The following is a 22,909-nucleotide window of genomic DNA, read 5'->3' as shown; positions in this document are numbered from 1 at the left end:
ACAGGCAAAAGTAGACATTGGGCCACTTCAAACTGATGCAGGGAGCCTAGTGATGGGAGATAAGGAAATAGCAGGAGAACTTAACAAGTACTTTGCGTCAGTTTTCACAGTGGAAGACATGAGTAATATCCCAAAAATTAAAGGGTGTCATGGAGCTGAGTTGAGTATGGTTGCCATTACGAAAGAGATAGTGCTAGAAAAGTTAAAAAGTCTTAAAATTGATAAATCTCCTGGCCCCGATGGGATACACCCTAGAGTTCTGAGAGAGGTTGCTGAGGAAATAGCAGAGGCATTGGTTGAGATCTTTCAAGAGTCACTGGAGTCAGGAAAGGTCCCGGATGATTGGAAGATGGCTGTAGTAACCCCCTTGTTCAAGAAAGGATCAAGGCAAAAGATGGAAAATTATAGGCCAATCAGCTTAACCTCGGTTGTTGGTAAAATTCTAGAATCCATCATTAAGGATAAGGTTTCTAAATTCTTGGAAGAGCAGAGTCTGATTAGAACAAGTCAACATGGATTTAGTAAAGGGAGGTCATGCCTGACAAACCTGTTGGAATTTTTTGAAGAGGTAACAAGTAGGTTAGACCAGGGAAACCCAGTGGATGTGGTCTATCTGGACTTTCAAAAGGCCTTTGATAAGGTGCCACACGGGAGGCTGCTGAGCAAGGTGAGGGCCCATGGTGTTCGAGGTGAGCTGCTGGGATGGATTGAGGATTGGCTATCTAACAGAAGGCAGAGAGTTGGGATAAAAGGTTCTTTTTCAGAATGGCAGCCGGTGACGAGCGGTGTCCCGCAGGGTTTGGTGCTGGGGCCACAGCTGTTCGCATTATATATTAATGATTTGGATGAGGGAACCGGGGGCATTCTAGCGAAGTTTGCCGATGATACGAAGTTAGGTGGACAGGCAGGTAGTACTGAGGAAGTGGGGAGGCTACAGAAGGATCTAGACAGGTTGGGAGAGTGGTCCAGGAAATGGCTGATGGAATTTAACGTGAGCAAGTGCGAGGTCTTGCACTTTGGCAAAAAGAATAAAAGCATGGACTACTTTCTAAATGGTGAGAAACTTAATAAAGCCAAAGCACAAAGGGATCTGGGAGTGCTAGTCGAGGATTCTCTAAAGGTAAACATGCAGGTTGAGTCTGTGATTAAGAAAGCGAATGCAATGTTGTCTCTTATCTCAAGAGGGTTGGAATATAAAAGCAGAGATGTACTACTAAGACTTTATAAAGCTCTGGTTCGGCCCCATTTGGAGTACTGTGTCCAGTTTTGGTCCCCACACCTCAGGAAGGACATACTGGCACTGGAACGTGTCCAGCTGAGATTCACACGGATGATCCCTGGAATGACAGGTCTAGCATATGAGGAACGGCTGAGGATACTGGGATTGTATTCGTTGGAGTTTAGAAGATTAAGGGGAGATCTAATAGAGACGTACAAAATAATACATGGCTTTGAAAAGGAGGATGCTAGAAAATTGTTTCTGTTAGGTGAGGAGACTAGGACCCGTGGATACAGCCTTAGAATTAGAGGGGGTCATTTCAGAACGGAAATGCGGAGACATTTCTTCAGCCAGAGAGTGGTGGGCCTGTGGAATTCATTGCCACGGAGTGCAGTGGAAGCCGGGACGCTAAATGTCTTCAAGGCCGAGATTGATAGGTTCTTGTTGTCTAGAGGAATTAAGGGCTACGGGGAGAGTGCTGGCAAGTGGAGCTGAAATGCGCATCAGCCATGATTGAATGGCGGAGTGGACTCGATGGGCCGAATGGCCTTACTTCCACTCCTATGTCTTATGGTCTTATGGTCTTATGGTTGTACAATAGTGTGCATTTAAGGTTATGTAATGTATACATTTCTTAGAATGCACAGAACTTCTGGATATAAAATAGTGAATGTTGCATAGTATATGAGAGTGTTGTAGCAACAGGCTCACTAGGCTGGTTTTTTATCTTAAGGGTGAGTATTGAGAATTGAGAAATTTCCTGACTATATACACCCATTTTGGAAAATGTTGCTTCAAATATAAGACTTTCATTGTAGGGTGGTTAGTGCAGACTAGCCGAGTCAGCCAATTTCAGGAAGCGTTTGGAAGTAGCCACAAGACCTCATGGTTAACCAGACATACTGTTTATAAGGCTCTGGGACAGTTAGGGTCATTTAGCCCTCACCGCCCGCATCCCTCAGCCAAGAATGAATGGTGAGACCTAGCTGAGAGCTCAAACACCCATTAGAATGTTGAAATTGCCGAGTCCCAATGTTTCAAGTGCTTTTACTTTCTGCTATTGATAATTAAAGGGAGTTATGTAACTGACATGTTTATTGTCCTTTAATGAAAGGACTGTTTCAAGTGAAATGATTTTTAAAAACTTTTTTAGCACGTTGTGTCAATTTGGTTCAATACATTGGGTGAATACAGCATCATGGCCTGGCATGATGGTATGAGAGGCCATGTGCTGGTGGTTGCGTAGTTTTGCATATAGTGTATGAGGGGCTATGGTGAGGGTAGACGGCATAACTTGGTATGGAGTGTGTGTGAGACCATGAAGGGGGGTGTGGGGCTTAGATTGGTATCCAGTGCATGGGTCTTGATAAGGTCTGGACAAGGACATAGAAGGCACGGCTTTTGTGCCATTATCATTAGTTTCTAACATTATCTCTTTAATACCCAGAGGTTCAGGTCAGGTCCAAAAAGATAAAATCAAAGGATTGCGAGCCCTCTAATCATTTATTGCATGACATTATGCCAAATGAACAGATACACATAGGGCAGTAACTGTAAATAATTGGCTTTGCGCTGGCTCTGTTTTCACAAATTAATGCATGTCAATTTTATATCATTTGAGAATAGTACTAGTTAAACTTGGCATACCTCTGCCAACAGTTCATGAAGTTCTCCTTCACTTGGGCAACAGCCCAGAGATCTAATTATTGTGCCAATTTCCCTATGTACAGAAGATAAACAGATTAGCTATGCAATTTAATAAATGGATTTCATAAAATACAGATGATAGATAATCAAATTTATTGCTTAAATATGCTGCTTAAATAGCAATATTTTTAATAAGGGATCTTATCTACATCAAAAACCATGATAGTTATGCTCAAATATTTTGTAAATCATCTGAAGTTTTAGTCACAGCCAGAAACTAGCAATGTATGTTTAAACTGATTTCATAGGGCGCTGCTCACAGAAAAATGAAAAATGTGGTTCTTTCTGTTACCAACTCTGTCCTTTTGCTTTACTTTCTTGTTCATTCTGTTGCTCCAGTCTAACTATCTTTTATTACGTACAGGTCATAGTGCTATAATGCTCAATTCATTAATGTGAATTCGCTGTAATACAATTGACGAATTGGGGACACTGTGTGTGTTAGCTGTAACACGATTACATCACCGACACAGTAAGTGCTGTTTCTAAAGTGCGATTTTTCTATAATGCAGGTTGCACAATAGCGCAACCGTCGTGTTATAGAAGAACTACCTGTGATAAATCTCTACAAGTCCCACATTCTTTGTCATTGCTATATCTATAACTTTGAATCTTTCTTCAAATAATTTTTATGACAGATCATACCGCCAAAGTTATGTTACAATACAGCTAGGGACCTGTAACTTATTTCTTAAACTAACTTCTGAGATTCCAGGAACTTGGTAAGAGAATAAAGCCACAAGATGCCATGGTTTTGAACAAACAAAAATAAACTTTGCCATATGAAGTTAGAACAATAATACAGTTGTACAACCCATGTTCCAATATTCAAAATTAACAAAATGAACATTTATTTCATGAATCAACAATTTCATATTTAAGTGAAATGCCCTGTTGAGTTTTCCTTCTTATTTCCTTCTTACTATCAGTAACAGTCAACCTGCAGCTGAGCATCCCACAGAAAATGTCAAATCACAAATGCAGTCAAGACAGATCTCACTGATTTCTCAGCAACCCTCCATGCTTTAGTGAAACCATGGGACATCAAGTCTCATGAATTCTTTCTAAGTGACTCTAATTTTTCTTTTTCAAAGATTTAGTTTCAGAATTCTGTCAAAAGCAGACCTTTCACGGACAGTCTCAACAAATGCTCATGTTCTGGTACTTCGCTCTCCAGTTGGGAATACACTCCCCAGATTTCCGGAAACTGCACTATAGAACTTACTCATGGGCACACTTTCAGTTTGTTCACAGGCAGCCAGCTTCACCAAGTTCTTCGAGTCACAGTGTCACACAGCATGGAAACAGACCCTTTGGTCCAACCAGTCCATGCCGAAAATAATCCCAAACTAAACTAATCCCACCTGCCTACTCCTGGTCCATATCCCTCCAAACATTTCGTATCCATGTACTTATCCAAATTAGCGAGTTTTCAGAAGTTTTGTAGCTCAGGTTGAGGTTCTGGATGTAGGTTTGCTCGCTGAGCTGGAAGGTTCATTTTCAGACGTTTCATCACCATACTAGATAATATCATCAGTGAACCTCCGGATGAAGCATTAGTGGCATGGCCCATTTTCTATTTATGTGTTTAGGTTTCCTTGGGTTGGTGACAGCATTTCCTGTGGTGACATCATTTCCTGTGGTGGCATCATTTTTTGATCTTTTTCTCAGAGGGTGGTAAATGGGATCTAAGTCAATGTGTTTGTTGATAGAGTTTTGGTTGGAATCCCATGCTTCTAGGAATTCTCGTGCGTGTCTCTGTTTGGCTTGTCCTAGGATGGATGTATTGTCCCAGTCGAAGTGATGTCCTTCCTCATTTGTATGTAAGGATACTAGTGAGAATGAGTCATGTCTTTTTGTGGCTAGTTGATGTTCATATATCCTGGTGGCTAGTTTTCTGCCCATCTGTCCAATGTAGTGTTTGCTACAGGTTTTGCAAGGTATTTTGTAAATGACATTAGTTTTGCTTGTTGTCTGTATCAGGTCTTTCAAGTTCATTAGCTGCTGTTTTAGTGTGTTGTTGAGTTTGTAGGCTACCATGATGCCAAGAGGTCTGAGTAGTCTGGCAGTCATTTCCGAGATGTCTTTGATGTAGGGGAAGTGGCTAGGGTTTCTGGACGCATTTTGTCTGCTTGTTGGGGTTTGTTGCTGAGAAGTCGGTGGACTGTATTCATTGGGTACCCAATCTTTTTGAATATACTGTATAGGTGATTTTTCTCCGCTCTGCATTGTTCCTCTGTGCCGCAGTGTGCGGTGGCTCGTTGAAACCATGTTCTAATGCAGTTTCGTTTGTGGGTGTTGGGATGATTGCTTCTGCAGTTCAGGCTTTGGTCAATATGTGTTGTTTTCCTGTAGACGCTGGTTTGCTGTTCGCTCTACTGCGACATTTAGGAATGGCAGTTTGTTGTTGTTTTCCTCCCCTTTTGCGAATTTTATGCCAGTAAGGATATTATTGATGGTTTTGAAGGTTTCCTCTAATTTGTTTTGTTTAGTGATGACAAAGGTAGTTTGGGGTGGATGGTTGGCAGAACTGTTTGTTTGAGTCTCTGCATTACTGCCTCTGCTAGGAACCCTGATATCTGAGATCCCATGGGTGTTCCGTTGGTTTGTCTGTAGGTTTTGTTGTTGAATGTGAAGTGGTCTTCAAAGGTGTCATCCACATAGCGGACGCAAAGTTTGGGTTGAATAGTTGACAGAACTGTTTGTTCAAGTCTCTGCATTACTGCCTCTGCTAAGAACCCTGATATCGGAGATCCCATGGGTGTTCTATTGGTTTGTCTATAGACAAGAATTCCAGAAGACCATCAAAGACATCAAGATAGAAGAGGATGAAATAATGGTCTCTTTTGACGTAACAGCCCTGTTCACATTCATCAACATCAACCTGGCCAAGGAAACACTGACTACATTATTAGAAGAACCAAAGACTCATACAGGAAACACCACCAACTTCATCAGCAAGGACAATGTCGTCAAGCTAGTGGACCGATGTCTTACCACCCACTTCATCTTCAACAACAAAACCTACAGACAAACCAACGGAACACCCATGGGACCTCAGATATCAGGGTTCCTAGCAAAGGCAGTAATGCAGAGACTCAAACAAACAGTTCTGCCAACCATCCAACCCAAACTACCTTTGTCATCACAAAACGAAACAAATTAGAGGAAACCTCCAAGACCATCTATAATACGCTTACTGGCATAAAATTCACTGAAGAGGAGGAAAACAACAACAAACTGCCAGTTCTAGATGTTGCAGTAGAGCGAACAGCCAATGGGGAACTTCAAACCAGCGTCTACAGGAAAACAACACATACTGACTAAATAAATTTGCTGCCAGACATACTGACTAAATACTGAACTACAGAAGTAATCATCCCAACATCCACAAACAAAGCTGCATTAGAACATTATTTCAATGAGCCATCACACACTGCAGCACAGAGGAACTATGCAGTGCAAAGGAAAATCACCTCTACAGGTACCCAAAAGGACAGGTACCCAATGAACACAGTCCACCGATTTCTCAGCAACAAACCCCAACAAACAGACAAAACACTTCCAGAAAACCTCGCCACGTCCCCTACATCAAAGACATCTCGAATATGACTGCCAGACTACTCAGAACTGTTGGCATCATGGTAGCCCACAAACCCACTAAAACAGCAGCTAATGAACTTGAAAGACCCTATACAGACAACAAGCAAAACTAATGTCATTTACAAAATATCTTGCAAAAACTGTAACAAACACTATATTGGACAAACAGGCAGAAAACTAGCCACCAGGACACATGAACATCAACTAGCCATAAAAAGACATACTCTCATTAGTATCCTTACATACAGATGAGGAAGGACACTACCTCGGCTGGGACAATACATCCATCCTCAGAGAAGCCAAACAGAGACATGCACAAGAATTCCTAGAAGTATGGCATTCCAACCAGAACTCTATCACCAAATACATTGACTTTGATCCCATTTACCACCCTCTGAGAAAAAGAACGGGAAATGACATCACCAACCCAAGGAAACCAAAACACATACATAGAAAGTGGACCATGCCAACAGTGCTTCACCTGGAGGCTCACTGATGATGTTACCTGGTATAGTGACGAAATGTCTCAAAACTAACTTTCCAGCTCGGTGAGCAAACCTACATCCAGAACTTATCCAAATGTCACTCAAACATTGCAACTGTACTCAAAACCACAACTTCCTCAGGAAGTTCATTCCACACAAGGACCACCCTCTGTGTAAATGATTTGCCCCCATGTCTTTTTTAAATCTCTCCCCTCTCCCCTTAAAAATATGCTCCCTAGTCTGGAAATCCCCCATCCTAGGGAAAAGACACCTACCATTAACTCTATCAATACCTCTCATTGTTTTATAAACTTCTATTAGGTCACCTCTCAACCTCATAAAGTCATAGAGTCACAGAGATGTACAGCATGGAAACAGACCCTTCGGTCCAACCTGTCCACACCAACCAGATATCCCAACCCAATCTAGTCCCACCTGCCAGCACCCAGCACATATCCCTCCAAACCTTTCCTATTCATATACGCATCCAAATGCCTCTTAAATGTTGCAGTTGTACCAGCCTCCACCACATCCTCTGGCAGCTTATTCCATACATGTACCACCCTCTGTGTGAAAAGGTTGCCCCTTAGGTCTCTTTTATATCTTTCCCCTCTCACCCTAAACATATGCCCTCTAGTTCTGGACTCCCCGATCCCAGGGAAAAGACTTTATCTATTCATCCTATCCATGCCCCTCATAATTGTGTAAACCTCTATAAGGTCTCCCCTCAGCCTCCAACGCTCCAGGGAAAACAGCCCCAGCCTGTTCAGCCTCTCTCTATAGCTCAAATCCTCCAACCCTGGCAACATCCTTGTAAATCTTTTCTGAACCCTTTCAAGTTTCACAACATCTTTCTGACAGGAAGAAGACCAGAATTGCACGCAATATTCCAACAGTGGCCTAACCAATGTCCTGTACAGCCGCAACATGACCTCCCAACTCCTGTACTCAATACTCTGACCAATAAAGGAAAGCATAACAACTGCCTTCTTCACTATCCTATCTACCTGTGACTCCACTTTCAAGGAGCTATGAACCTGCACTCCAAGGTCTCTTTGTTCAGCAACACTCCCTAAGACCTTACTTTTAAGTGTATAAGTCCTGCTAAGATTTGCTTTCCCAAAATGCAGCACTTCGCATTTATCTGAATTAAACTCCATCTGCCACTTCTCAGCTGTCCCAGCCTGTCCAGCCTTTCTTTATAACTCAAACCTTCCAAACCCAGGAGCATCCTGGTAAATCTCTTCTGAACCTTCTCCAGGTTAGTAATCTCCTTCCTATAACTGGGCAACCAGAACTGGACACAGTATTCCAGAAGAGGCCTCACCAATGTCCTGTAAACCTAAATATTACTTACCAACACCAGTACCCAAGGACTGAGCAATGAAGGCAAGCGTGCCAAGCCTTTTTAACCACCCTGTCTACACGTGATGCATACTTCAAAGAATTATGTGCCTGGACCCCTCGGTCCCTCTGTTCTACAATACTACCCAAGGCCCTAATATTAATTGTATAAGCTCTACCCTTGTTTGTTGTATCAAAATGCAATACCTCACATTTATCCAGCTTCTAGCTGTAAGCTGGCTCAGCTACATAGTGCACCACTGCTTGTGGGCTTTTGCATCTCACTCTCTAATGCAATGAATTTTAATGATTCACAGGGTTCTTCCAACTCCCCACAGCTGCTAGGACTTCACCTGGATCTTACCTGCACCAAACTATCAAAAAGCTCTGGGACTTCCTCCTGAGCCCTAACTATACAGAACCAGTGGCCTTCAGTCACCTTCTCAGCATCATAATTACACAGCCTGCCTGCTGCATGGGTCGCTGTAAGGCATATGCTCACACACTCTCTTAACTCTAACTGGCTCTAGACCTTGAATGTTTGAGAGACCTATGAAAACCGTACAACAAGCCCCATCCCTGTTGCTAAGCAGAATTGAATAGTAACTAGTTGTGAAACTAGAATGCAGCTAATATTGGACCACCAAGTCCCCGGAATGTTACAATTTTCACACATTGCTAGCTTATACAATATAAATATAACAAAAAAAAACACACTTCTCCTATGTTGCTCTTTCTGAAGATCTTCACTTCTCCCTGTTTCCATTTCTTACGTATACCTAATTTTTTCTTGGTGTTGGAGAGACATTCTGGAATGGAATCCAATGTGTGTAGGAGGAGTCAGGGAGCAGCTAAGGGAATGTGAGGATACAGACATCTTAAACAGGAAAAGTAGTCAATGCTTGTGATGAAAGTCTATAATAGCTGGATGATTTCTAGAATTATTGTCCTGATGTGTCCAGAATACAATCCAGTTTGCATAAATGAGAGAAGGCAGAGGCTCTTATTTACATGGCTGAGGTCTGCACCAGGATGTTAGGCTTACAGTGGTGTATGATTTAAACAGGCAAGACATAGCAGGTTCAGGTCAAGAGGGAGTGGATTAAGTTAACTGTAGGAGAAGTAGTAGGGAGGCAGAGGTTTTGAAACTAGAACGGGAAGAGAACTTGGGGATAAGGTACACAATGACATTCAAAAACTGGGCTCGGTGCTGACAAGCAAGTAGTAGGTTCCTGAATACAAATGTCATCATGCAGCAGCAAAAACATGGAATACACTGACACTTGGTGGTTAATTTGATCATTGCTGACAGCACACTGACCCACATACAGGCAATGTAAATGATATGCATTTTCCACAGGCTCTTGTGTAATGTTGTAAGCCTGTGGTAATTAGTATGTTTCAAGGACCAGATAGTTTCCAGAGGAGAAAACTTCAACCTGTTTTCAATTATAATGATGGTAAAATGGGATCACTGTGGGCAGGGTATTGCATCCAGGGTAGGGAAACCAATGTCGGAACCATTTTTGAATCCCAATTCTGCACCAGAGGAGGGGTCAAGGGGAGCTAGTCCCACAATCTGTGATTTTCACATAAGCGGCTGAGGGAAGCTTTCGTGTCCAATTAATAATTCGTAATGTGGGATGGAGTTAGGGCTTCTGAAACACGGGTCCAATTTATAGGCATCACAGCAGCCATTATCATGCCAACTGTTTGGAAGCACACTGGTTCCAGTTTTTTTTACTGTCCAGCGGGACGTGGGTATTACTGGCTGATCAACATTTATTTCTTTTTCCTAGCTGCCCTTCAAAAGGTGGTTATGAGCTGTTTTCTTGAAGCGCTGCAATCTACATACTATAGGTGGATCCACAATGCCATTAGGGAGGAAATTCCAGGATTTTCATCCAGTGACAATGAAGGTTCGACGATATATTTCCAAGTCAGGATAGTGTGTGGTTTGGAGTAGAACTTGCAGCTGACCAGGAGAAAATGCCTGCCACATGGAGAAGGGCTGTCCCTCGCTTCAAGGATTTGGAATGTGAAACATTACTGGAGACAATAAGAGAGAGGAGGGATGTCCTGTTTACAGAAGGCAGGAGAAAGCCACCCAGTGAAACAAGGCAAGCATGTAGGCTTGGATGTGGTTAAAAGTGTCATGGAGAGGAACCAGGTGCAGTTTCACAATAGTTTTAATAACGTTCTTCATTCTGGCAAAATGACCCTCAAGATAAAGACAGTTCAATATGGAAGCTATAGATTTACAATGAGATTCAGCACTTTCAGCATGGCCATGTGCAGAACTGCACAGATCCAAAGAATGCAGCATCATGGATCAGAACAGAATAAAGTCACAGAGTTATAGAGATGTAAAGCACAGAAACAGACCCTTCAGTCCATCTGGTCCATGCTGACCAGATATGCTAAACTAATCTAGTCCCATTTGCCAGCATTTGGCCCATATCCCACTAAACACTTCCTATTCATATACCCATCCACATGCCTTTTAAAAGTTGTAATTGTACCAGCCTTCACCATTTCCTCTGGCAGCTAATTCCATACACGCACTACCATCTGTGTGAAAAAGCTGCCCCTTAGGTCCCTTTTAAATCTTTCCCGTCTCACCTTCTAGTTTTGGACTCCCCCGCCCCAGAGGAAAGACCTTATCTATTTACTCTATCCATGCCACTCATGATTTTATAAACCTCTGTAAGGTCATTCCTCAGCCTCTGACACATCAGGGAAAACGGCCCCAGCCTATTCAGTTGGTCCCTATAGCTCCAACCATCCAACCCTGCCAACATCCTTGTAAATCTTTTATGAACCCTATCAAGTTTCACAACATCCTTCTGATAGGAGGGAGACCAGAACTGCACACAATACTCCAAAAGTGGCCTAACCAATGTACTGTACAACCACAACATGACCTCCCAACTCCTGTACTCAATACTCTGACCAATAAAGGAAAGCATACCAAACGCCTTCTTCACTATTCTAGCTACCTGCGACTCCGCATTCAGGAACTATGAACCTGCACTCCAAGGTCTCTTTGTTAAACAACACTCCTCAAGACCTTACCATTAAGTGTATAAGTCCTAACCTCATTTGCCTTTCCAAAATGCAGCACCTAACACTTATCGAAATTAAACTCCATCTGCCACTCTTTAGCTCATTGACCCATCTGATCAAGATCCCATTGTACCCTGAGGTAACCTTCTTTACTGTCCACTACATGTCTAATTTTGGTGTCATCTGTAAACTTACTAACCATACCTCCCATCTTCACATCCAAATCATTCATATAAATGACGAAAGGCAGTGCACACAGCACCATCCTTGACACACACCACTGGTCACAGGCCTCCAGTCTGAAAAACAACCCCTCACCAGCACCCTCAAAAGACAATGGCAATAGCAGTTGGGCACAGACTCAAAGAAAGTTGTATGGACTAGGCTGGAAGAATGTGGAACATTATTACAAACCACTGTGAGGTAGGAGACACAGCTGGAGTACTTAAGTGAGCCAATGTTGAAGCAACAGTGTAAAGCTCAATGTACTTAAAGTGAACCATCATGGATGGAAGAGGCTCTTGAGCGAACCTGGGAGGAGAAGAGCAATATAGACATCTAGGAGCAAGCAAAGCAGGTAAAATGCCTGAGTGGAACATTACCCAATAGGAGAAATGCAAAAGATCTCACTGTCAGTGAAAACAAGTTGAAATTGCTCCTAAATCTATATTCCTCCCCACTCCCAACGTTCCAACTTGGAGCAACTAGCAGAATTAGAGGTACATTAAAATATCTAAACACAATACTTTTAATATAGAAGATGTGTACCATTTAAACTGGTCTGTGTGGATATGATCTTGCACTGACAGCAGTAATCAATCTGGTCACTGAATGTCAGTGCTGTCCAAGTTTGCTGTTGCAATTTATCTATATTTAAGAACCAACACAATGATATCACTGAAGTATGTCTATATGTGACAATGTCTGTAGCTCATTGGCCAATTCTGTGTTCATTATACAAAATAATTACCCCTCAAAAAAGATTTTTGATAAACTATTATTCTTCAGGTTTTACTTATTAGTGATTTTTTTAAACCTTTGACTGCTAAAGAAGTTTAACAAAAATCATTTGATGGAGATATTCAATTTGTGGCAGCCCATATTATGACTTGATATTGGGCCTCTGAATCTCACATTGTGAACTGTCGTGCCTGGTCTGGCCCAGAGATGATCTGACCTCCAAGATGCCAATTGATTTGAAGTGGCGGAAGGCTTTTTCCCTCTAATATGTTGCATGACCACAACAGGTGTAGGCTACTTAAAGGTGTAAATTACTGAAACCAGTTGACTCTGAGGTAACATTGGTCATTGCTAATACCAGGCTTGTCTTGACCTGTAGGATTAGGTTTTGTATGGCTTGGCTAGCAGACCTTAAAAGAAATGTTGGAAGCTGCTCAGAAAAAATACAAAGAGATTTTCAACCTTTATTTTTGTGGGAGTGGGAACATCATATATTTGTGTCCAATTTGAAATTTGTCCTCTTTGTTGTTTATCATCAAAAGAAGAAATCCTGTGATAAAGAACTGGACTTGGAACTGAACTCCTTGATGTTTTGGTTTGCCAGAATTTGTGTCTTATCGGAAGAGAAACATTTCAATTAACTATTTCCATGCGCTTAGTGATCATAGTACCTACTATAAGACCCCACCCCAGGTAATAACCTTATTTGAAGTGAGATAAACTCTAATGTATAACAAATAGCACAACATTGTACCCAGGACTTAAGTGGAGTAAAACTGTTTTTAATGCCTGAATGACAGAAATCAGTCATCAATTTCAGTTAAATGATAATGAACACTCTTCCAGATGAGTGAGTCATGTTTACAGTCATACAATGCTGGCTTTTGAAATACCAACAATGGAGTCATGGCCCATGGCATGTCATAAACTGAACTTGTGTCCTTTTAGCTCAATAACAAGTAAGTGCATTTGATCACTTTATGTTTTCTTTCATTTACTTTCATTTCGAGATTTCCCCTCCCTCAGCACCTCCCGAACTAACCCCTGTAGTGCTTCCATTAACCTTATACACCCAGTTTCATCAGCACCACTACATGGGGGTCCGTTCATCCTGGCCCTCCTGGCATTCCCAAAGCTGCTCTCATCTTGTTCCTGCCTCTCTATATCCCTAGTTTCCCTACATCCATCTGTCACCCAGGCCTCTTCTGTGGTATACATGGGACAGAAGAACCAGAGTTATAGGGTGGAGATAGAGAGAAGGGTAAGGAAGGAGGGGTGGGGATGGATGGAGAGCTAGGAGCAACAGGTGCACGTGCAGAGCCGAGAGACCCACTTTCTCCAGGGCATTTGGGGATGAGCTGACTTAGCCAGAGATGCCCCCTATCTTATGAACAATCAGAAGCTTCATTGGGGTTGAGATTCTGTAAAGGATATTGCTGAGGAAAAGGGTTGAATCTTTATTTTTGCTGTTTGTTTTTATCTCTTTATGTGATAAACATAAGTTCTTTTGTTAAATATCCATTGGCAGCATCTTATGAATATGTTCAGTGACTGACTACCATAATAAGCAAATTGCAAAAGTAAAACATATAGTCTATCAAGCCAGGTTTAACTCTGGTACCTGACTGGTCCTGTATTTTTAACAGCTGGGAACATAATAATAGTGACTGTGAAGTTAACTTTCATTGTCATTAAACCCATTTAGTACATTAATGCCCTTAGAGAAGGAAATCTGCCTTCCTTAGCATGTCTGGCTATATGTGACTCCAGATCCACAATAATGTGGTTGACCTCTAAATGCCATCTGAAACCACTCAAGTCAGGGGCAATTAGAGATGGGCAAGAAAAGGTAATCTTGCCAACAATGGCCAAATTGCATGAAAAAATAATGCAAACATAAATCAATGTTTTTATGAGATCCAGGTATGCTGATTGATCCCAGCCTGGGTACATCCAAGTAAACTGCAACTTCAAGATTTAAATATAAGCTGGCTGTATGAAATCTGTAACGATCTTCAATAGCAGTGAATTTCTGAGAATTCATTCCACTGGGATTGCAAGTTTTAGGCAAAAATATTTCTTCAAAGTAACTTTAATTTTCTTAGCTCAGGTACCCTTTTCCATCATCCCCCTTTAACGTCCCTCCTGCCCCAACCTACACTTTCCTATAAGTTTAATTCAATTGCAAGGGTGCTCTTTAAAATTATTACCTATTTTATATAATATACAGTGAAGTTAGGCTCATGTGAGGCATTATACCACATTACATTATGATTAATAATGCAGTATTTAAGCTTCGCTTATAGACTGTTGAAGTCTCAACTGGCAAGTACTGAGCAAAGTATTATTAGATTAGATTACTTAGTGTGGAAACAGGCCCTTCGGCCCAACAAGTCCACCTGACCCGCCAAAGCGTAACCCACTCATTCCTGTACATTTACCCCTTTACCTAACACAACGGGCAATTTAGCATGGCTAATTCACCTGACCTGCACATCTTTGGACTGTGGGAGGAAGCCGGAGCACCCGGAGGAAACGCACGCAGACACGGGGAGAATGTGCAAACTCCACACATCAGTCGCCTGAGTCGGGAATTGAATCCGCGTCTCTGGCGCTGTGAGGCAGCAGTGCTAACCACTGTGCCATCGTGCCGCCCATTATGTTCAATAGAGACTAATAAAAACGAGATAGCCACTTCACAGCAATACCTGATGCTATGGAGAAAATTCACACACAAAATACACAACAGTCAATGATGAGAAATGATCACTAGGAGCAATAAAATTCCTATTTTATGACAGCCTAGTAACCTACTATATTTTAAACAAGTCCATTGTTTTGTTTCTCTAATATGCCTGACAGATCATGCTAAATATTTAAGTTCAGGAAAGTCAGACAAGACTAATTAGGGCTCCCATTAGAGCAGTCAGTTTTAATCCAGTTCTTTCACTTCTATGTAGTAGCTACAATAGAGATTACGTACGTTTATAAGAAATAGGAGCAGGAGAAGGCCTCTTCAGCCTCCTCTGACATTCAATAAAACCTCGTCTGATCTTCTGTTGAAACTTCATTTTTCCTCTCCTTTAGCTCCCCATGTCATAGCAATATAGAGTTTTACAACATAGAAAGAAGCCCTTTGGTCCATTCTGCCTGTGCCAGTTATCAAGCACCTGTCTAGCCTTGTATGCTTGTTCCAAATGTTCATCAAAATACTTCTTAAATACTATGATGGTTGCTACCTCGAGCATGCTTTTGGGCAGATACCCGCCAATCTCTTGTGAAAAACTTCTTCCTTCGATCCCCTCTAAACCTCTCATTTCCTATCATAAAGCCATGGCCCCTGGTTGTTGGCAGCTCTTAAAAGGTGAGGTTTCTACCCTATCTATTCCCCTCATACTTTAGTATCACAGAATCTATCAATCCCATTCTGGAATAGACTTTCCTTTTGTCAGCTTGGTCAAGATAAGTGCAACAGGTAGTCTAATCTTACTTTATTTAATAATGAAGCTGTAATCCCAACGTGTCACATAGACGGTAGGAATTACCACTAGAACGTAGAACATAGAAAAGTACAGCACAGAACAGGCCCTTCAGCCCATGATGTTGTGCCAAGGATTATTCCTAATCTAAAATAAAATAACCTAACCTACACACCCTTCAATTCAGTGATGTCCATGTGCATGTCCAGCAGTCGCTTAAATGTCCCTAATGACTCCACTTCCACAACCACCGCTGGCAACGCATTCCATGCATTCACAACTCTCTGCATAAAGAACCTACCTCTGAGGACTCCTCTATACCTTCCTCCTAATATCTTAAAACTATGATCCCTTATGCCAGCCAGTGCTGCCCTGGATAAAAGTTTCTGGCTATTGACTCTATCCATCTCATCCATATTGCCTCTCATTATCTTGTATACCTCAATCAGGTCTCTTTCTCCTCTGTCCAGCGAGAGAAGTCCAAGCTTAGTCAATCTCTTTTCGTAAGACAAGCCCTCAAGTCCAGGCAGCATCCTGGTAAACCTTCTTTGCGCTCTTTCCAAAGCCTCTGTATCTTTCCTATAATAGGGCGACCAGAACTGGATACAATATTCCAAGTGTGGTCTCACTGGGAACTTGTAAAGCTGTAGCAAAACCTTGCAGCTCTTAAATTTGATCCCCCCCCCCCATTAATAAAAGCCAAAACACCATATATCTTCTTAGCAACCCTATCCACTTGGGTGGGAACTTTGAGGGATCTATGCACTTGAACACCAAGATCCCTCCGTTCCTCCACACTGCAAAGAATCCTATCTTTAATCCTATATTCAGCATTCAAGCTTGACCTACCAAAATGAATCACTTTGCATTTATCCAGGTTGAACTCCATCTGCCATTTCTCAGCCCAGCTCTGCATCCTGTCAATGTCACACTGCAGCCTGCAAAGCCCTCAATACTATCAATGTCACCTCCAACCTTTTTGTCATTAGCAAATTTACTAACTCACCTCTCAACCTCCTCATCCAAGTCATTTATAAAAACTACAAAGAGCAGAGGCCCAAGAACAGAGCCCTGCGGGACACCACTCACCACTGACCTCCAGGCAGAATACTTTCCATCGACAAGTACTCTCTGCCTTCTGTCAACCAACCAATTCTGAATCCAGATAGCCAAATCTCCCTGTATTCCACACCTCCTGACTTTATAAATGAGCCTACCATTATCAAATGCCTTGCTGAAGTACATATACACCACAACCACTGCTCGACCTTCATCAACTTGTATTGTCACCTCCTCAAAGAACTCAATAAGATTTGTGAGGCATGACCTGCCCCTCACAAAGCCATGCTGACTGCCTTTAATCACGCTATTCTTTTCCAAATATCATAAACCCTATCCCTCAGAATTCTTTTCCAAAACCTTGCTGACCACAGACCTAAGGCTGACCGGTCTGTAATTGCCAGGGATTTCCCTATTCCCCTGCTTGAAAAGAGGAACAACATTCGCCTCCTTCCAATCCTCCGGTACAACTCCTGTGGACAGTGAGGAAGCAAAGATCTTCACCAGTAGCTTAGCAACCACCTTTCTCGCTTCCCGGAGCAACCTAGGATAATCCTGGTCTGGCCCTGGGGACTTATCAATTTTAATGTTTGCCAAAATTTCCAGCACATCAACTCCATCAATTTTGATCTGTTCAAGCCTGTTTCCCAGTTCCTCAGAGTTCTCATTCACAACAAGGTCCCTTTCCTTAGTGAAAACTGAAGCAAAAAACGCATTTAGGGCTTCCCTGTCTGCTCAGACTCCACGCACAAGTTCACTATGCTATCCCTGACTGGCCCTTCTTCCTGATCATTCTCTTATTCTTCACATGTGAGTAAAATTCCTTTGGGTTCTCCCTAATCCTTCCTGCCAAGCCTTTTTTGTATCCCCTCCTGAGGCCCATTTCTGAGCTCCTTTCTAGTAAGCCTGTAATCCTCTAAAGCTGTGCTAGACCCTTGCTTCCTCCACCTTACATAAGCTGCTTTCTTCCTTTTGACGAGAAGCTCCTCTATTCTCATCATTCAGGGCTCCTTAACCTTACCCATTCTTGTCTGTCTCAGAGAAACAAATTTGTGCATCTCTCACAACAGCTTCACCTTAAACAGTCTTCGCATGTCTGTTGTGCCCTTTCTGTGGAACAATTGCTCCCAATCTGTACTACCCAATTCCTGTCTGATAGCGTCATAATTTTCCTTTCCCCAATTAAATATCTTGCCTTGATAACTGCTCCTTTCCCTCTCCAAGGCTATAGTAAATGTGAGGCAGTTGTGATCACCGTCACTAAAGTATTCTCCCACCGCGAGATCTGACACCTGTCCTGGCTCATTGTCAAGCACCAAATCCAAAATGGCCTCTCCCCTTGTCTACACACTGAGTAAGGAAACCCTCCTGAACATACCTGACAAAAACGGCTCCATCCAAACCATCTGCACTAAGGAGGTTCCAGTGAATATTGGGAAAGTTGAAGTCACCCATAGCAACAACCCTGCTACATCTGCATTTTTCCAAAACCTGCTGGCCGATGAGATCTTCAAGCTCCCTATTGCTATTAGGAGGTCTGTAGAAAACCCCTAATGAGGTCGCTGCTCCTTTGCTGTTCCTAACTTCCACCCATACTGACTCAGTAGACAAACCTTCCTCAACAACCTTAGTTTCTATAGCTGTGATGCACTCTCTGATTAGCAATGCTACACCCCTTCCTCTTTTTCCACCCTCCCTGTTCTTTTTAAATGTTCTAAACCCTAGAACATCTAGCAACCATTCCTGCCCCTGTGAAATCCACGTCTCCATTATGGCCACAACATCATAGTCCCAAGTACTGATTCATGAGCTAAGTTCATCACTCTTATTTCTGACACTCCTTGCATTAAAGCAGACACACTTTAACTGATCCTTTTGTTCCATCACATGAATAACCTTCCCGATAGATGCACTACATCCTGTCACTCCCCCATATCTAACTACCCCCCTCTCAGATATATAGCTCTGGTTTCCACCCCCTTGCCAAACTAGTTTAAACCCTCCCAAACTACATGAGCAAATCTCCCACCCAGGACATTCGTGCCCCTCCAATTCAGGTGCAACCCAACCTTCATGTACCAGTCCCACCTTCTCCAGATGGCATCCCAATGGTCTAAATATCTAAAGCCCTCCCTCCTGCACCAGCTGTGCAGCCACGTGTTAAGCTGCACTCACTGCCTGTTCCTCACCTCACTATCTTGAGGCACCGATAGCAAACCTGAGAACACTACTCTACTTGTCCTGTTCTTCAACTTCCAATCTAGCTCTCTGTAGTTACTTTTCAGATCCTCAATCCCTTCCCAACCACATCATTGATGCCAATATGTAACACAATTTCTGGCTGCTCACCCTTCCCCTTCAGAATCCTGTAAACCCAATCGGTGTCATTCCGGATCCTGGCACCGGGGAGGCAACGTACTTTCCGGCGGTCCCGTTTCCTACCACAAAATCTCCTGTCAATCCATCTAACTATTGAGTTCCCTACCACTAGCGCTTTTCTATTCTTCCCCCTTCCCTTCTGAGCCACAGTGCCAGAGACCTGACAACTATGGCTTTTCCCTGGTGGGCCATTCCCACCAGCAGTATCCAAAATGGAGTACAGTCTTTCTCTCCCCAATTCCTGTCCAATCTACATCCTTCTCTCTCAATATTTTCCATTTATGTCAGGGACCCTTTCCACTTAAGATCTCTGTTTTCAACAAGATGTCTAGTGGAATACCAGTGAAACCCGCCAAAAACAGCAAGGGCACAAGATTTTCCAATTTGCCTTCTGAAAGATGAAATGTCCATCCAGTTCTTGCAAGGTAAATATTGTCAGGGGAGGGAATGGTAAGTGGGGATGGGCTGGGAGGGAAAGCAAAGGCAGCCAGAACTTTTGATGGTCATTGCAAATTTCTACCATAATTAAAAGAATTCTCCCCCTAATGGCATCGTGGGTCTACCTACAAGATAGGGGTTGCAGTGGTTCAAGAAGGCAGCTTATCACCACCTTCTCAAGACAATAAATGGTGGCCCAGCCAGCAATACCCACGCCCCACGAATGAATTTTAAAAAACTCATTTAAAAAGACACAAGCAATGGCAAGTACTCCATTCAGGTATAACAATACAAAACATCCAAGGTCTAAAGTAATTCAAATGTATTGTGTATGCTATCAATGTGTCAGCCACTTAAGCCATACACTTATTTAAATAACTACACCTGTCTCAATCATGTATATCGCCTTACGTGACGAGAACATGTCGGGTTGCATTACTCTATCAAGCATTTTAGTTCACACACCTCAATTCTATACAAGAAGGTGATTGAATATCCCTCACACAGAGCTCAAACTCCATTACAAAATTATATCCAAATTGTAATAATCTTCTGTAACTATACGAATTTTGCCCTCAAAAACAAGAATTGTTGCTTTCATAAATGTAGCTCCGCATCATAGACTGACCTGACATCCACAGAGTTGTTTGACTCATGATCAAAAACAGCAAAAGCATCTTTGATGTTCTTCTGAAGCTCTGCTATTAATGCCTCTGTAATAAATGGGAATGTGACAATTTCAGTATTTCTGGCTGAGTTACAACAATAATTTGCACTTATTATAATCAAACATTCAAAGTCAGCAATATAGCCAAAGTGCCAATAGACGATCCTGGCAGTTGGGTGGAAGCTTAACTCATGGTCGAAGGGCTGCCAGAGGAGATGGTGGAGCTGGGTACATTATAACATGTAAAAGGCATCTGGACGGCTACATAAATAGGAAGGGTTTAGAGGGATAAGGGCCAAATGCAGGTAAATGGGACTAGATCAGTTTCGGATCTCTAGTCAGTACAGTCAAGTTGGACCAAAGGGTCTATTTTGTGCTATTTTGTAAAACTCTATGACTCCATGTTTTCATACCATTGATTTCAGCTATCTGTAAGAATAATAGGGTGGTTACGATAGGGGATTTTAACTTTCCAAACATAGACTGGGACTGCCATATGTTAAAGGTTTAGATGGAGAGGAATTTCTTAAGTGTGTACAAGACAATTTTCTGATTCAGTATGTGGATGTACCTACTAGAGAAGGTGCAAAACTTGACCTACTCTTGGGAAATAAGGCAGGGCAGGTGACTGAGGTGTCAGTGGGGGAGCACTTTGGGGCCAGCGACCATAATTCTATTCGTTTTAAAATAGTGATGGAAAAGGATAGACCAGATCTAAAAGTTGAAGTTCTAAATTGGAGGAAGGCCAATTTTGACGGTATTAGGCAAGAACTTTCAAAAGCTGATTGGAGGCAGACGTTCGCAGGTAAAGGGACGGTTGGAAAATGGGAAGCCTTCAGTAATGAGATAACAAGAATCCAGAGAAAGTATATTCCTGTCAGGGTGAAAGGGAAGGCTGGTAGGTATAGGGAATGCTGGATGACTAAAGAAATTGAGGGTTTGGTTAAGAAAAAGGAGGAGGCATATGTCAGGTACAGACAGGATAGATCGAGTGAATCCTTAGAAGAGTATAAAGGAAGTAGGAGTATACTTAAGAGGGAAATCAGGAGGGCAAAACGGGGACATGAGATAGCTTTGGCAAATAGAATTAAGGAGAATCCAAAGGGGTTTTACAAATACATTAAAGATAGAAGAGTAACTAGGGAGCGAATAGGGCCCCTCAAAGATCAGAGCTGAAAATGTGTTGCTGGAGAAGTGCAGCAGGTCAGGCAGCATCCAAGGAACAGGAGAATCGATGTTTCGGGCATAAGCCCTTACTCAGGAATCATTCCTGAAGAAGGGCTTATGCCCGAAACGTCGATTCTCCTGTTCCTTGGATGCTGCCTGACCTACTGTGCTTTTCCAGCAACACACTTTCAGCTCTGATCTCCAGCATCTGCAGTCCTCACTTTCTCCCCTCAAAGATCAGCAAGGTAGCCTTTGTGTGGAGACGCAGGAGATGGGGAAGATACTAAATGAGTATTTTGCATCAGTGTTTACTGTGGAAAAGAACATGGAAGATATAGAATGTAGGGAAATAGATGGTGACATCTTGAAAAATATCCAGATTACACAAGAGGAAGTGCTAGATGTCTTGAAATGCATAAAGGTGGGTAAATCCCCAGGACCTGATCAGGTGTACCTGAGAACTCTGTGGAAAGCGAGGGAAGTGATTGTTGGGCCTCTTGCCAAGATATTTGTATCATCGATAGTCACAGGTGAGGTGCCAGAAGACTGGAGGTTGGCTAATGTGGTACCATTATTTAAGAAAGGTGGTAAGGACAAGCCAGGGAACTATAGACCAGTGAGCCTGATGTCAGTGGTGGGCAAGTTGTTGGAAGGAATCCTAAGGGACAGGATATACAGATAATTGGAAAGGTAAGGACTGATTAGGGATAGTCAGCAAGGCTTTGTGCATGGGAAATCATGTCTCACGAACTTAAATTGAGTTTTTTGAAAAAGTAACAAAGAGATTGATTAGGGCAGAGCAGTGGATGTGATCCATAGGAACTTCAGTAAGACTTTCAACAAGGTTCCCCATGGGAGTCTGGTTGTCAAGGTTAGATCTCATGGGATACAGGGAGAACAAGCCAGTTGGATACATAATTGGCTTGAGGGTAGAAGACAGAGAGTGGTGGTGGAGAGTTGTTTTTCAGACTGGAGGCCTGTGACCAGTGGAGTGCCACAAGGATTGGTGCTGGGTCCACTACTTTTTGTCATTTACATAAATGATTTGGATATGAACATAAGAGGTATAGCTAGTAAGTTTGCAGATGACACCAAAATTGGAAATGTAGTGGACAGCAAAGACGATTACCTCAGATTACAATGGGATCTTGATCAGATGGGCCAATGGGCTGAGGAGTGGCAGAAGGATTTTAATTTAGATAAATGCGAGTGCTGAAATTTGGGAAAGCAAATCAGAGCAGGACTTATACACTTAGTGGTAAGGTCCTTGGTAGTGTTGCTGAACAGAGACCTTAGAATGCAGGTTCATAGCTCTTTTAAAGTAGAGTCGCAGGTA

At 42.4% G+C, this 22,909-nt stretch overlaps 1 protein-coding gene across 1 annotated transcript in view; it reads right to left on the bottom strand.

Annotated features, from left to right (window-relative positions):
- The window catches only part of efcab2 (EF-hand calcium binding domain 2), an 89,474-nt gene that overhangs the window by 60,222 nt on the left and 6,343 nt on the right, over positions 1-22,909 (bottom strand). Inside the window, exons 2-3 of the mRNA XM_072580422.1 lie at positions 20,368-20,452; positions 2,867-2,939 (exon numbers count right to left, since the gene is read on the bottom strand). Coding sequence (XP_072436523.1) covers positions 2,867-2,939; positions 20,368-20,452 — 158 coding nt within the window. The remainder of the gene's footprint in view (positions 1-2,866; positions 2,940-20,367; positions 20,453-22,909) is intronic.

Source organism: Chiloscyllium punctatum, chromosome 11 (assembly GCF_047496795.1).
Source record: "Chiloscyllium punctatum isolate Juve2018m chromosome 11, sChiPun1.3, whole genome shotgun sequence".
In the NCBI taxonomy this organism is placed as follows: domain Eukaryota; kingdom Metazoa; phylum Chordata; class Chondrichthyes; order Orectolobiformes; family Hemiscylliidae; genus Chiloscyllium; species Chiloscyllium punctatum.
The sequence above is the reverse complement of the archived record's forward strand: the minus strand, read 5'-3'. Positions and strand labels throughout refer to the sequence as shown.